At 30.4% G+C, this 12,556-nt stretch overlaps 4 protein-coding genes across 8 annotated transcripts; 1 reads left to right on the top strand and 3 right to left on the bottom strand.

Annotated features, from left to right (window-relative positions):
- Positions 1 to 139: 139 nt before the first annotated feature.
- LOC128884432 (uncharacterized) lies at positions 140 to 1,904 on the bottom strand. 2 transcript variants are annotated; one of them, XM_054137856.1, is made up of 9 exons: positions 1,772 to 1,904; positions 1,541 to 1,637; positions 1,409 to 1,483; positions 1,119 to 1,343; positions 978 to 1,061; positions 783 to 919; positions 656 to 723; positions 482 to 605; positions 140 to 406 (listed from the first exon to the last, which is right to left on the bottom strand). In XM_054137856.1, exons 1-9 carry the CDS (start codon positions 1,841 to 1,843, stop codon positions 140 to 142), a joined length of 1,149 nt encoding a protein of 382 aa, XP_053993831.1. In that variant the 5' UTR covers positions 1,844 to 1,904. The 2 variants fall into 2 exon arrangements, with proteins under 2 accessions (XP_053993831.1, XP_053993830.1); XM_054137855.1 differs by having other exon boundaries at positions 1,409 to 1,637.
- Positions 1,905 to 2,404: 500 nt separating this feature from the next.
- Positions 2,405 to 3,912, top strand: LOC128883789 (uncharacterized). The gene is made up of 3 exons (XM_054136495.1): positions 2,405 to 3,536; positions 3,602 to 3,727; positions 3,791 to 3,912. The coding sequence occupies exons 1-3, from the start codon at positions 2,405 to 2,407 to the stop codon at positions 3,910 to 3,912; spliced, it is 1,380 nt and encodes a 459-aa protein (XP_053992470.1).
- Positions 3,913 to 4,199: 287 nt separating this feature from the next.
- Positions 4,200 to 7,069, bottom strand: LOC128883788 (uncharacterized). Of its 3 annotated transcripts, none has more exons than XM_054136492.1 (13): positions 6,891 to 7,069; positions 6,786 to 6,842; positions 6,602 to 6,736; positions 6,438 to 6,552; positions 6,330 to 6,378; positions 5,867 to 6,276; positions 5,442 to 5,821; positions 5,339 to 5,379; positions 5,156 to 5,198; positions 4,976 to 5,109; positions 4,705 to 4,795; positions 4,410 to 4,623; positions 4,200 to 4,341 (listed from the first exon to the last, which is right to left on the bottom strand). In XM_054136492.1, exons 1-13 carry the CDS (start codon positions 6,942 to 6,944, stop codon positions 4,232 to 4,234), a joined length of 1,833 nt encoding a protein of 610 aa, XP_053992467.1. In that variant the 5' UTR covers positions 6,945 to 7,069; the 3' UTR covers positions 4,200 to 4,231. The 3 variants fall into 3 exon arrangements, with proteins under 3 accessions (XP_053992467.1, XP_053992466.1, XP_053992468.1); XM_054136491.1 differs by having other exon boundaries at positions 4,206 to 4,344; XM_054136493.1 differs by having other exon boundaries at positions 4,206 to 4,344; positions 6,786 to 6,839.
- A 1,936-nt stretch (positions 7,070 to 9,005) lies between these two features.
- LOC128883892 (uncharacterized) lies at positions 9,006 to 11,726 on the bottom strand. 2 transcript variants are annotated; one of them, XM_054136746.1, is made up of 7 exons: positions 11,337 to 11,726; positions 11,237 to 11,269; positions 10,926 to 11,165; positions 10,734 to 10,851; positions 10,514 to 10,639; positions 9,853 to 10,460; positions 9,006 to 9,795 (listed from the first exon to the last, which is right to left on the bottom strand). In XM_054136746.1, exons 1-7 carry the CDS (start codon positions 11,568 to 11,570, stop codon positions 9,106 to 9,108), a joined length of 2,049 nt encoding a protein of 682 aa, XP_053992721.1. In that variant the 5' UTR covers positions 11,571 to 11,726; the 3' UTR covers positions 9,006 to 9,105. The 2 variants fall into 2 exon arrangements, with proteins under 2 accessions (XP_053992721.1, XP_053992722.1); XM_054136747.1 differs by having other exon boundaries at positions 11,230 to 11,269; positions 11,337 to 11,399.
- Between the last annotated feature and the right edge of the window lie 830 nt (positions 11,727 to 12,556).

The following is a 12,556-nucleotide window of genomic DNA, read 5'->3' as shown; positions in this document are numbered from 1 at the left end:
TTGCTTCTTGGAGAAACATGATCTTTCACGCAGAGAAATAATCAAACCAAACTTAATAAGATGTTTTACTGCTATATTAAATTTAAATTATTTCATCAGAAAATTATAATTCCTAACAAAGCTTTTTTAAAAAACATATTTAAGAATAATCGAAAACATCGAAAAATTCTGTTTCATTATGCTCCACCATTTTCGTGGTGTCACTTAATTGAAATAAATCGTCAAAGCTTGATTTACAGGTCACTGGTGAACTTTTCGCATTGTCCGCTTCTTGTGAATTAGCAGTAGAGTATGCATTGTCAGAATCGTTCTCCGGTTTAAAATGAGTTCGTTCGTCGATTTGACCGTGCAACATCTCAAAATTATTTACTGTAATAACGTCCCTTTTTTGTAAAGCGTCTTCGATCTAACGAAAAACAAAATATGAACGATTGCTAAGCACTCAAACAGTATTCAATTTTCTATATGACGCATAGTTTACTCGTTTTAAATTTTTTTTTTCTTCTGTGCGGTATTTATCTTTAATTTGTCGAGAAGAAAAATGAGGAAGCCATGTGCCTACCATCATAAGGTCAAGTCCAAAGGTTGCTAAAGCTTTATAAAACCTAATATTTAACAAGAGTAAATCTTTAAAAAAAGAATTTAAAATTAGTACGTTTCCTCGTCACTAGTAGTCCATTTGCTTGCTTTCGTTCGTTTATAAGCTCCAGAAAAAGGAAGTGTCTTAACGTTGTCATAAATAAACATACAAAACAAGAACCAATTTTTTAATTATAAATTACTCTGTGTCCTTCCGTATAATTTTCTGAAACAACCATACGTCCTTCCATAAGAAAGTTGGACATGGAATTATCTGCTTTGTTAAAAAATAAAGCATCATCTAATAATAAGTTGCCATCTTCGTCAAGACGTAGTGATTCTATAAAAAATAATTAAAGGCAATAAAGTATTACATAGAACACTTTCAACGAATTAACCTTGCAACTCTTTTTTTTTAGACGTTCCTATTGATTTCGGGGTTTCAATATAGTCGTTTTGCGTAAGTGATTGGTTATTGGGACCTGTTCCAAAATATAATAGTCGAAACCATTCGTTTTCGGGTACTCTAGCATAATTACCGAAAAGATCCTGCAACGTTTCCATTGGGTGTGTCTCAAAAGATTTTGTACAAGCTTTTGACATAACGTTACTAAACAAACCAATGTCTTGTGTTGCATCATACAAGGACAAATCTTGTTCACAAGTCTTTTCTTGCTTATCCTTCGATGTTTTTGAAGACCGGCCTTTCTTCATAACCAAATCCCATAATGTCAATTCTTTACGACGTTCACCTACTATTTCATCTGATTCGTTTAAAAAAAAAAAAACAAAGTGCAACTGACAGATGATGGTGTCAATATGATCTAACTTTCAGGTAAATTGTTATTTTCCAATAGAACGATTGAATTATTTTTTTTACTTTTATTGATTCCTCCACTCCTGACTTTTATTGATTGATCGTTTTCTTCACATACTTTGTTAAAACCTTGATCATTTTTACCGCGTTTTCTATATGTTCTTTTTGGCTTTATAATAGTAGCTTGTGATTCTTGCTCTCCATCCGTGGATACGCTCGTTTCTGTTAATTTGTTTTTTGTCTTAAACAAAAAAGAACAATAAATCAAATTAAAAATGATGTTATGGCAACGATGTTCCTTAATACAGACTAACAGCAAGTATTTTCAAAGTATTTTGGAATGTTTAACACATATATAAAGAAACGGTTACCTACATGTTGTTCTGATGCTTCGAAGGTATTCATTTGTAAGGCGTCAATATCACCTACTTTTTTTTTACCATTCATAAATACTTTTTTATGAATTAGTGACAGCTGTGACACTAACTAAGGTTTTAAAATAGTTTTTAACTTTAGAAAACATTTAGCCTTTTATTAAACGTAACAACACGAATTTATCTGTCACGACTTTAAAACAGAGTTCAACAACGAACACATGTTTCCATTTCTCTTTAGATCATAAAGCAATGTATTGACAACAACGTTAGAATTGTCATTTTTATTGTACAAAAACGCTGTCAGTACATAATCACATTCTTTTCTTTCAAAAAAAGTATTTTAACATAACAATAATCTGTTGAGGAATTGTTTCTTCCATTTCTCATTAAGATTTTATTTAATAAAACAAATAGCTATATTAATGCAATACTATCAACTTTTATAAAATTTCTTGTTTTACGAAATAACGCGTTGTGTTTTAATAAAATTGATATCAGGTAATTATACAAAACTCTGCATGTAAAACCTCCGGGAGTTCAGTACAATGAATATCATTGAAATACCCGCTTTTTAATTTTGACTGTACTTACATAAACAGAGACACAAACGCATAACTTTTTTTTCATTGCCATGGGTTGCATGGGATCAAAACGAGATAAAGTTTTAGGTATTCCACATGGTCAACAAAATCCGATTTCAAAGGACTCATATGCAACGTTACCAGACAAGTTAATTACGAGTAACACATCTGAATTTCAAAGCACCTTAATTTCATGTAGTACACCAGAACCCACGAACCAAACATTTCCTACTAACCGTTTACCGAAAACATCAAGCCATTTTCAAAACATATACAACGCAAATCTTGATGCTCTGAATGACTACGAAAAAATCAATGAAGTTTTGTCGGATAATGTAAACACTCTGCAAAATACTTCAGACTTTTATTCATCTGACTTTACCAATTATCCAACGCTTTTAAGAAATACAGCATCTATTTTAAACACAACATCTTCAACTATGCGTCCCACACATTCTACAGATCATTATCGTTTTACAACAGAAGGTACTGCAAGTATCTCTTGTAAACATCCAAACTTGAATATCCTGCATTCTTTCTTTTCATCACACATGGATTTACCAGGCTACAATGTTGCGGCCAAATTTCAATATATTAACCAATCATTCCCATATAATTCGAATAATATTATTAGTGCCGGTGAACGTACACAAATTTTTGATGAATGTATTGAACAAGAAAGTGCACCCGTCATAAAAGTCACTAATCATTTTCATCTTAGTTGTAAAACAACACGTTTTGATACAAAATTCAAAAGGATTAATTACCGCGCGACTGATTTTGTCGATTGCATCGATTTATGCGAGAGGACATCTCCCCGCACATGTTTAACGAAATTTATTTATATTTTACCTGAAGCAAACTGTGAAATATCTCACTTATCATCTTTTCCTCTTCTAAAACCCGAATTTATTTTACAGGAAGATAAGATAGAAAAGCGTAATCCTTTAAAAATCAGACAAAGAACTCAATATTTAAATAATACAGCACCACTACATGAGATAGGAATTGAACGTAAAATTTCCTATTCTACTAGTCATCAAGATAATCAATCACCTACACACTTTTTGACACTACCACATAAAAAATCTTTATCGGTGGAATCACTTCAACCAAATTTTTTTAAAATTCAAGACGAAAAGTATAATTTAGCTGAAATAATAGAGCCAGATGTTATACCAGGTAAGGTAACAATCTTTAATTATGAAAATAAGTTGTATTGTGTTTATGATGTTTTGCGTTTGTAGCTGAAAAGGATTCTTGCTTAAGTTGGACTCAGCTAACAGACAGACACCTAGCGGAAACAAACGAAGATATTTTGCACTTACGTTTTTCAAAAAAAAACGCACTGCTCGTTAATTATTTATCGTCGGGTAAAGTGCTATTCTTTTTATATATTCAACATTTTTTACTTATGTCCTTCTTGTATATTACAGAAAATTGCCTAGAGTTGCCTTCTCTGCAACAAGAGTCAGTCATCGACACTTGTTGCGATTCATTACACACAACAGGTTTATTATTATATTTCCAAATATTTCATATATGTATTTTTGGATAGCGTTTTCAAATTTTTTATTTGAGGAATTATGATTTTTTTTGACATTATAATAAAGCTTTTTTTTTTAATGGATTTTTCTTGTATGTAGTAGATAATATTTTTAAAATACAGTACACCGTAGTTAATTTATCGTTCGCTTTATGATATGAATAAATGCTTATCCGTTTAAGGTTGTATAACAATTTTTTTTGATCGGTAAAAAACAAAAATAGGAAAAGAAAAGAAGACTGAATTTTCTGTTTTAAAATATATTACCTTCCTTTATCATTTTAATTACAATTGTTTTTAAAATGACTATACAAATGAAACAACAACTACTTTAAAACTTCTGACTTCCAAGAAACTCTAATAGCTTGTTTGACGACGGATGGTGTTGTATACCTTGGTGTCGGTGTACACCGTATCTTCCATGACGACATCCTGTTCCTGCTGCTTGTTAAGCACCGAAAAATAAAAAAGTTGTAATTTATTGTTTTATTTCCCACATTAAAACCTACATTGATCTGTTTCACATACACCATTCATTTTCGTTTTAAAAGATAACGTATCCTCAAATATTTCAGATACGAGTGTAAATGATTTTGTTGTTCCTTCCAACAATAATTGATGAACTTTATCAAAGATAGGTTGGGGAATATTCAATATAGATAAATAATCCTCTTTATTTTTATTTAATAAACATTTTGCCGTTTCGACAGCTGTATATTTTATCTATTAAAACAATTATTAGTGGCATAGACAACGAAACATTTTTACACGCTTTTATATAACTTCCTTAAAACTAAGCATTACCTTGTTAGCTCGGCGCATTCCTGTTGACAAATTCGACCAACATTGTAGTCCTTGCTCCCATGATTTTATGTCTTTCTCAGCGCAAGTTTGTCTGAAATATACAAAAATAAAATTTTTTATTTACACAACAACAAATTATTTATAACATATTTTTCATTAATACTACTTTCATTCTACTTAATTTACAGTAAAAATTCGTTAATTTAATTTTTCTTTTCTTTCAAATTCTCATTAAATTTTTTTATGTGTTTTTATCCATTGTAAAACTTACACTTGGTTAGTTTCAATCATAAAAACAAAGTAAACGGAGTTTTCACTTAATGTTTTTGTTACACCTAAAATCAGAATTGGCCAAAAATTCGATGCGTTTAAAATCCAGGCTAAATCTCCGAAATTGTAAAGCGTCTGCCACATTATTATTTTTATATCGTTTCACAAAACTTAAACATACTTTAGAGATCTTGCAAATCATATTTCTTTTTTTAATCTTTGGCCTAAATTGTAATACAATGAATTATACAGACTAGTTTTCTATAGTTCCGTTTTCACTTCATGCATCACTAGTATTTATAACAACAACGAAATTATCATGTATGTGAAAGACATTATCACAATATCATAACTCATAACATACGATTTGTTTGAAGTTGAATTTTTTGAATCAGATACTGAACCCTACAAAAAAAATTTAGTCACACTTCGCATAATATCTTCCTCATAACGTATGAGTGCTTTACCTTTTTTACACTCTTTTTTTCTTTAGCTAAGGTTAAAGAGGTTGTTTTCGGCTGCGGAACTGAAAATGTTGTCGTAGATAAAGTACAGTTTGAAATTTTTGTGATTGACGTCCTGGAACAACCATTATGTTTCTCTTGTTTACGTTTTGAATTTTTTAAGTAGCTGACACTTGTTTGCGTACTAATAGTAAAACAATCTTTGTAATCGGATACACCAGAAAGCACACGAGACTCATATGCCGTCATGCACGAATTATTTAGATTTTCTTCGCGCAAGAGTTGTTTATTTTCTGAAGGTAGCTTATTTAATTTGGAAAAACCCTTTTCGATGACGTTGGATGAATGATACCCATTAATTGTTGTCGAATTTTTTTCTTTATCTTAAAATTATAAGTTAAAATATAATTACTGTTCTTTTTTCTTACTTTGTAAATTTGACAGCAAAAATGACCCATTAAAAGTACTACTTATCTCAGCAGAGCATGATTCATTCATTTGTTCTTCCTGACTATTGCTTAAGTAGATTTCATTCTCACATTTTTTACGACCTATCCAGGACGTTGAAAAGCTACAGTGTTGTTTTCGTTTTTCTTTATCATTATAATATTGTATGCTTTTCAATCCATGTTCATTTTTTTCACCAGCTTGCGACGCATGAAGTTGTGACAATTCGGACATATCGATCATCGTATCAATGTCGGGCTGGCTGTTGCTAATTGAATCCCTTGTGCTTAACTGACTTAATTGTAATTCAATAGTAGCTGTATTGTTTCTATGACAATCATGTAAAAATCCTTTACATCGTTTTAAATGCCTTTTCATCATGTCAAACTGTCTAAAAGAGATATGTGGCATGATGATTATTGATAAAAAGAAATTGAAGCCTACCCAAAGAGGTGTTTTGTTGAACAATGTCCGCACATTAAATAATGAGCCCCTGACGGAATTTGATTTGTGAAGTTAAGCAGACAACCTATCTTTAGGTTAATACTTTACCTTTATTCAACGGGTCCACAACGGGATAGTAGCGTATCGCGCTATGCTCACGCATGGGTAAAACACGCATGTGGGCCTTTAACTTAACAACTTTTCTTTTTTGCTTTTCTGTTTTCTACAAATGCAACACAAGTGAACTTTACGAATGTGAAAGATGAGCTTACAACTGTCTGTTTTTGTTCTGCTTGTGAAAATGTTTGAAAACTATTGCGCAATTCCGCTAAACTCACTGATTGCAAGCAACTTGGGTTATATCCTATATTATGAAATCCATAATTATTTCTTTGTGTCATCATTTCCTAAAACATCTCATGTTCTACACAACTTGCTGTAGATCCTTTGTATTACCTCAGAAAGCGTTTCGGAATGAGGGAAACCGATAGAACTATGAACTCCGCACATCTTCTAACGCATTATAGTATTTTATTTAGAATAATAAATAACTCGTCTTACTGTAACACAGTTGTTTATAGGTCGAGAAAAAAAATTATTATTTAAAGCCTCCATAGTTGTTGCGACTGAATAAATTCAATTGTTGGATAATTGTAACATTATAAGAAAAACAACTGAAACTTGCTGGTAGTGCAAAAATATTCCACTCTAAAGTTCCATGTCAATGTGTCTTTTATTGTGGAAGTGAGTAATTTGTATGTCGTGCGCTTCTCTGTAACATTTCATAAATTTATTAATTTATTTATATAAACAACTGTGAGCTTTTGACAAGTCGTCAGTTCTACATTAAATTCAGCTTGTTGTCCTTTTTTTTCGACTATTTTTTTTAATACTATGTGTAAAAAACAACTAAAATACTTAATTATTCGCTAGAAACATGATTAGTTTAATAGTGAGACGTTTATGTAATTTTTTTTTCAAAGACGGATCAATAAAAAATTTCACATTATCTTTAGAGTGAAATGTAAACATTTTATCAAACACTATTTTTCTATTGTCGGGTTGTGATAACTAATATTAACTTGTTCTCTGCTTATTTTTAATTAAGAATTGTATTTTTTTTAAAACTGTCATTCAATGAGTGTTGGCTTTCTGTAAAATATGTGCATTTTAATAAAAACATACAACTAAACCCAAGATATATTGAATTATTCCAAATGACTCAGTCACCATACTTTTTTAATATTTTTTCAGTCCCGTGTCTGTGAATATCTCTTATTGCTTTATAAATCATGACAACCTAACTGAAAAAATCAATTTTGGTTTTAGAGTAATGATAAAAAGTTTTGTTCTACTGCCTTGGTTCAAAGAAATTTTTTTTTTTATATCTATAAGTAAAATTAACTATTGAAAACATTTGTTTAGTCAATAAAACTTTTAAAGCAAAAAAGTGACGGCATTTTATTGTTAAAGAATTATGCTTTAACGTATACAAAGAAAAGAATTTCAAAATAGACATTTTTTTTTTTTGTAAATGAATTAATCTGAAAGGATGGAGAGATTGGGTTTGTTATGCTGTGAAAATTTTATTTGTTTTGATTCAACTTTAAAGCAAATTTGATATTTTATTTGTATTTTAGTTTTGGATGAAATGGTGAATGAAAAGCACCATAAATTTACGACAATCAAGTTGTGCGCTAACATATTTATTTTAATAAAACGTAGTCCATAAATATGAGAGCTTTTTGCAATAAGATTGACAGTCAACAAATTTTAGCACTAGTATATAAAAAATCATAATGGAATACTTTCTATTTTAAAATTTATTGAAATAAAATAGCACATGCAAAATATTACAAGAAATACACTTTTAGTCGAATAACCTTATTTGCCAAATAATGGAAAAGTTTTTCGAAAAATGACGACATTATTTCGTTAATTGTTTTTAAAGAAACAGCTTGACAAAAGCATGTCCATGCTTAACTTAATTTGGATTACTTCAATGTTTTTTCTCTATCTTAAAAGGTACCCGTATGATTAATGTTGGAAACGAGGGTATTTTACTTGTAATCAAAGACTTCAAAAAAAAATGCACAATGCTACAAAATAGAATCACACTCATGAAGTCTTTGTACTTTATAAGAATTGTAGCGGAAACTGGGAATGAAAATTTTTTTACAAAAGACAAAATAGTGTCAATGATGTTGACCTTATATTCTATGAATACTAAAAACCGTGCAGATTTTATGTAAGTGTTACTCTGCGTTCTTAAAATTAAAATGAGTAGTGCTAGTTTTTGTAAAAAATGATTAATCCCTTATTTAATGCCAAAAAAACGGAACGATTTTGTATGCTCAAAGAGCATACAATATTAAATTTTTGTTTTTTTACTAAAAAAAATTGGATTGCAATTATAATAATTTTTCACTCGTGTGTTAACGCAAGGCATCAAATTTTTTTTATTGAACGCTACTGAAAAAAAAATTTTATTACAACAAATCCACCGAGTTAAAAAAAACAATAAGATGACACTATTAAAAGTATGTTATTCAATTGCTCATACTGGATTTTAATAATAAAAATGAATTTATCTTTTTCTGTTTGGTAACATGTTTTTTTTTTACCATTAGCAAGAGTGTTACTATTTTAAAAGTTTTTATGAAGAATTCAAAATGTTTGTGCAAAATAAGAAAACAATTTGAACTTGACTCATTTTTTTTAAAACAAAAAAATCATATTTATTAAATAGGAATACAAATTGAAAGTGAATTTTATATTAGTCTTTTTCTGTACACAAAACTTGGAGTTGTAAATACGATTCAAGCCAATGAATAAAATTCACAAACAAATGTTGCCCTGGAGATTCACGAGTTGATTCGAGTGTAGACGGATGTAAATCAAAACATTCTTTTGGAATGTAGTGAATATCACGGTTACACGCGGTAAGAAATAAATTACGAAGAAAGCACGTAGCAAGTGCTTCAACAATAGGAAGTTTATGCAGAAAGACGATTTTTTTAAAATCTTCTAAGGTACCATTTTCTTCAAAGAATTTCCAAACTGGTTCATGGTGCTGTAAACACTCTTCTTCTTCATTATAAGGTACTAGTGGTTCATAAGTTACACAGATGCTGATATCCACATAAAAATGTATTTTTGGAGATGGAGTATGATTCGAAAAATACTTAGTATAACCGAAAATAGGACAATGACGAATGGTTGCAGTTGTTATATAAGATGACCAATCATCTACTGTGACACATCTATCATAGATTCTTCCGTTTTGGTGAGTTTGTTGACACGAAGTGTCCACATGATTTTGACCAGAAGTTTGTGAAATTATATTTCGGTGCAACAAATTTTGACGAGGAAAATTTTCATATCTTTCTAAAACAGACCATGCTGTTTCAATTGATTCACATGTTCCATAACATACAGTATCAAAATAACGCTTAAGACGAGCTGCCTAAAATGAGAGAAAATGTCTTCATGCGAAAATTAATTGCATACAAAAGGCGCTTACTTGGGCTTGGTATATTAAATGAACAGCTCGATCCACAAGAATCCATTGCGCATATTGAAGCCGTTGATGTAGTTCCTTAGCCTCACATGTCCATGTTTCTGGTATGTTAACTAATGGCGGTATCAAGGAATGATATTTTCTCATATACGTTAGCGCTTTAGTTTTGTAACTAAAGATTTTATTTTTAAAGAAACTTAAATTATTTTGTGAATTAATATCACCAGGTTCCACTAATGAAGCGTCTGTCGTACCATTGACCTTAGAAAATGTTGGAATAAGACGTACGCGTAACTCCCTTTTGGAATCAATACAATGAACTGCATCACCAGCCCATTGAATTTTAATGTTAAGTTTTTTGGAGTGAAAATCATTTTTTGCAGGATTTGTAAAGAATATATTAGCTGATGTTGAAGCAAAAGCTGATGCGGCAGGAAGAGGTGGCCAACATAGAAAAGGTGGCGGAACGATTTCGTATTTTTGATCATTTTGTACTGTATCGTTTGCAGGGTGTGTCATAAGTTTTAAAACAGGGCGGTTCAATCCCCAACAGTTATATGGAATTGTCATTATCTCCACACGAACTTCTGCTCTATACGGATAATTGTCACCTAAAAATCTACACGGTAATCAAAACGTTATTACATTAAAAATAAAAAAGAACCTTTTTCAAAAACATGTCGCGCATAAGGTATTTTTTGAAAAGGCCAAAAAGATAAAATATCTTTAATACTTTGCAAAAATGTCAATTGACCGGTAACAGCTGAATGAATTAAATTCATTTGATTATCTAGAATAAAATAATTTTTTTTAAAAATTGATTGTCATTATCTTTTTATTCACAATTAATTTTGGATTTAGAAACGAAAAAAAAAAAAACTTACAGGCGTCCGTAATAACTCTCTCATACATTAAGCTTCTTCTTACAAGCATGGTACATAAAGAAATCCACTGATCTTTTCCAGATGTTAAATTAACAGAAGGAAGTAACGTTAACGTTTTCTAGAAGAACAAAAAGGTATTAATAAAAAATTTGTTATCGACAAGAAGAAAATAAGTATTAAGGCGGTAGTTACTTGACTCGTCCAGGAATCTTGTGATGCTAACATATCAAAAATATAACGCAATTGAAATAATTTGTTTATGACATCTTCCTTATTTTTTAAACACATTCTTAAATGGTTTTCGTTTTGAAACCAATAATTTTTCGATGATTCTGCCATTCGAATTTTGTAATCAGTTATAACAAAATATTTTTCGAATTTGTGACGAATAAAGGTATACGGCTGAATGACTTGTTTTAATTTTCTTTCTGCCTAGATTATTCACATTTAAGATTACTTTAAAAAAAAAAAAATGCACAAATGCTTCTGTGCTTACATTTTACCTGTAGCATTGATTGGCTTGCTTTCTCAGAATCCTACCATACAATCAAGTATTACCATTGCACTGAACTTAACATCTTGAGAGAAACACATTCCTCGTACTTTTAAAGTATCTTCAACATCCATCCATAAAGGTGGCGGTTCATATACTGGAAGACCGTTTGGTAATATGCGCAATAAAGGGACCTCCGAATCGTGCACTGAACCGTAAGGATCCATCAATATACACAATGGTTTTTCATTTTCATTCATGGGCATAAGAATAACTTTGCTTTGTAATCTTCTACGATTTTGACTAGCACACTCTATTGGATACGTATTTTTTCTTACTAACATTTCTGTTTTTCTGATTTGTCATAAAATGCATTGTTTTAATCATATGTCTACACAATATCATTTCCATATCTCTGCTTCTTTGTATTGATGTTGAAAAAGAAAATTGTGGTGATAATGTTCGCCCAACGATTAGAAGAATATTTTTTTTTACGGCAAATACACATTTTGATTTAAAAAATAAAATCTTACAATAAATCAACTTTTCTAAAAATTGATCATATTTTTAAAAAAAATTTATGGTGGCTAGTGAAATAATAAAACGTGTTTTTTTTACTAATTTTTTTTTTTTGATTTTTTTAGCAAAAAGAGTGGAAATTAATTGTGAGTTTATTTTTTTTAATTCATACAAAAAAGTTAAATATATTTCAAATCATGTTTAGGTCAATGCATAAAGAATAATGGTATTGTTCTAGATGTACTTTTAGTATGGGATAATACTGAAAAATTATTTGAACCTCGATTTCACGTGGATAAACTACGAAAAATTTACGCAATACTCGATGTTCTTCACTCATGTCATTTAGACGTTCGCTTTGGCTTATGCGAGTATACTTCAAGTTGTAAGTCCTCACACTAGTGAACAATTTTTATGTAATAACAAGAAACTTTGTCTTGTCAAATTTGGTATTCCTTGAACTCGTTTAACCTACGTCAAGCTGGTTTTGTCCCTCATTTACAGTACGTGCATTAAAAGAAAAAACATTTGTATTTAAATTCATGAGTCTGACTTGTTTTTGCAGATTCACTCGAAGCCTTGCAGATATTTTTCAAAATGTCATGCTTTACGGAAAGTTTTTTACTAACCGATATATCGAGGTAACAGAACCTTTTATGTCATCTTCTATTGTTTACGATGCTTGGACTGATGAACATGAGTTTTTTGATTGGCGACCATCGAATCTTTCTGATTTTGAAGCTACGTGGACTGTTAATTCAAATGAGAAATTTAACAAATTAATAAAAATAATTATTATTATAACGAATGC

Source organism: Hylaeus volcanicus, unplaced genomic scaffold, assembly GCF_026283585.1.
Source record: "Hylaeus volcanicus isolate JK05 unplaced genomic scaffold, UHH_iyHylVolc1.0_haploid 12237, whole genome shotgun sequence".
Lineage (NCBI taxonomy): Eukaryota > Metazoa > Arthropoda > Insecta > Hymenoptera > Colletidae > Hylaeus > Hylaeus volcanicus.
Note: the sequence above shows the minus strand (reverse complement) of the source record. Positions and strands in the feature narration are given on the sequence as shown.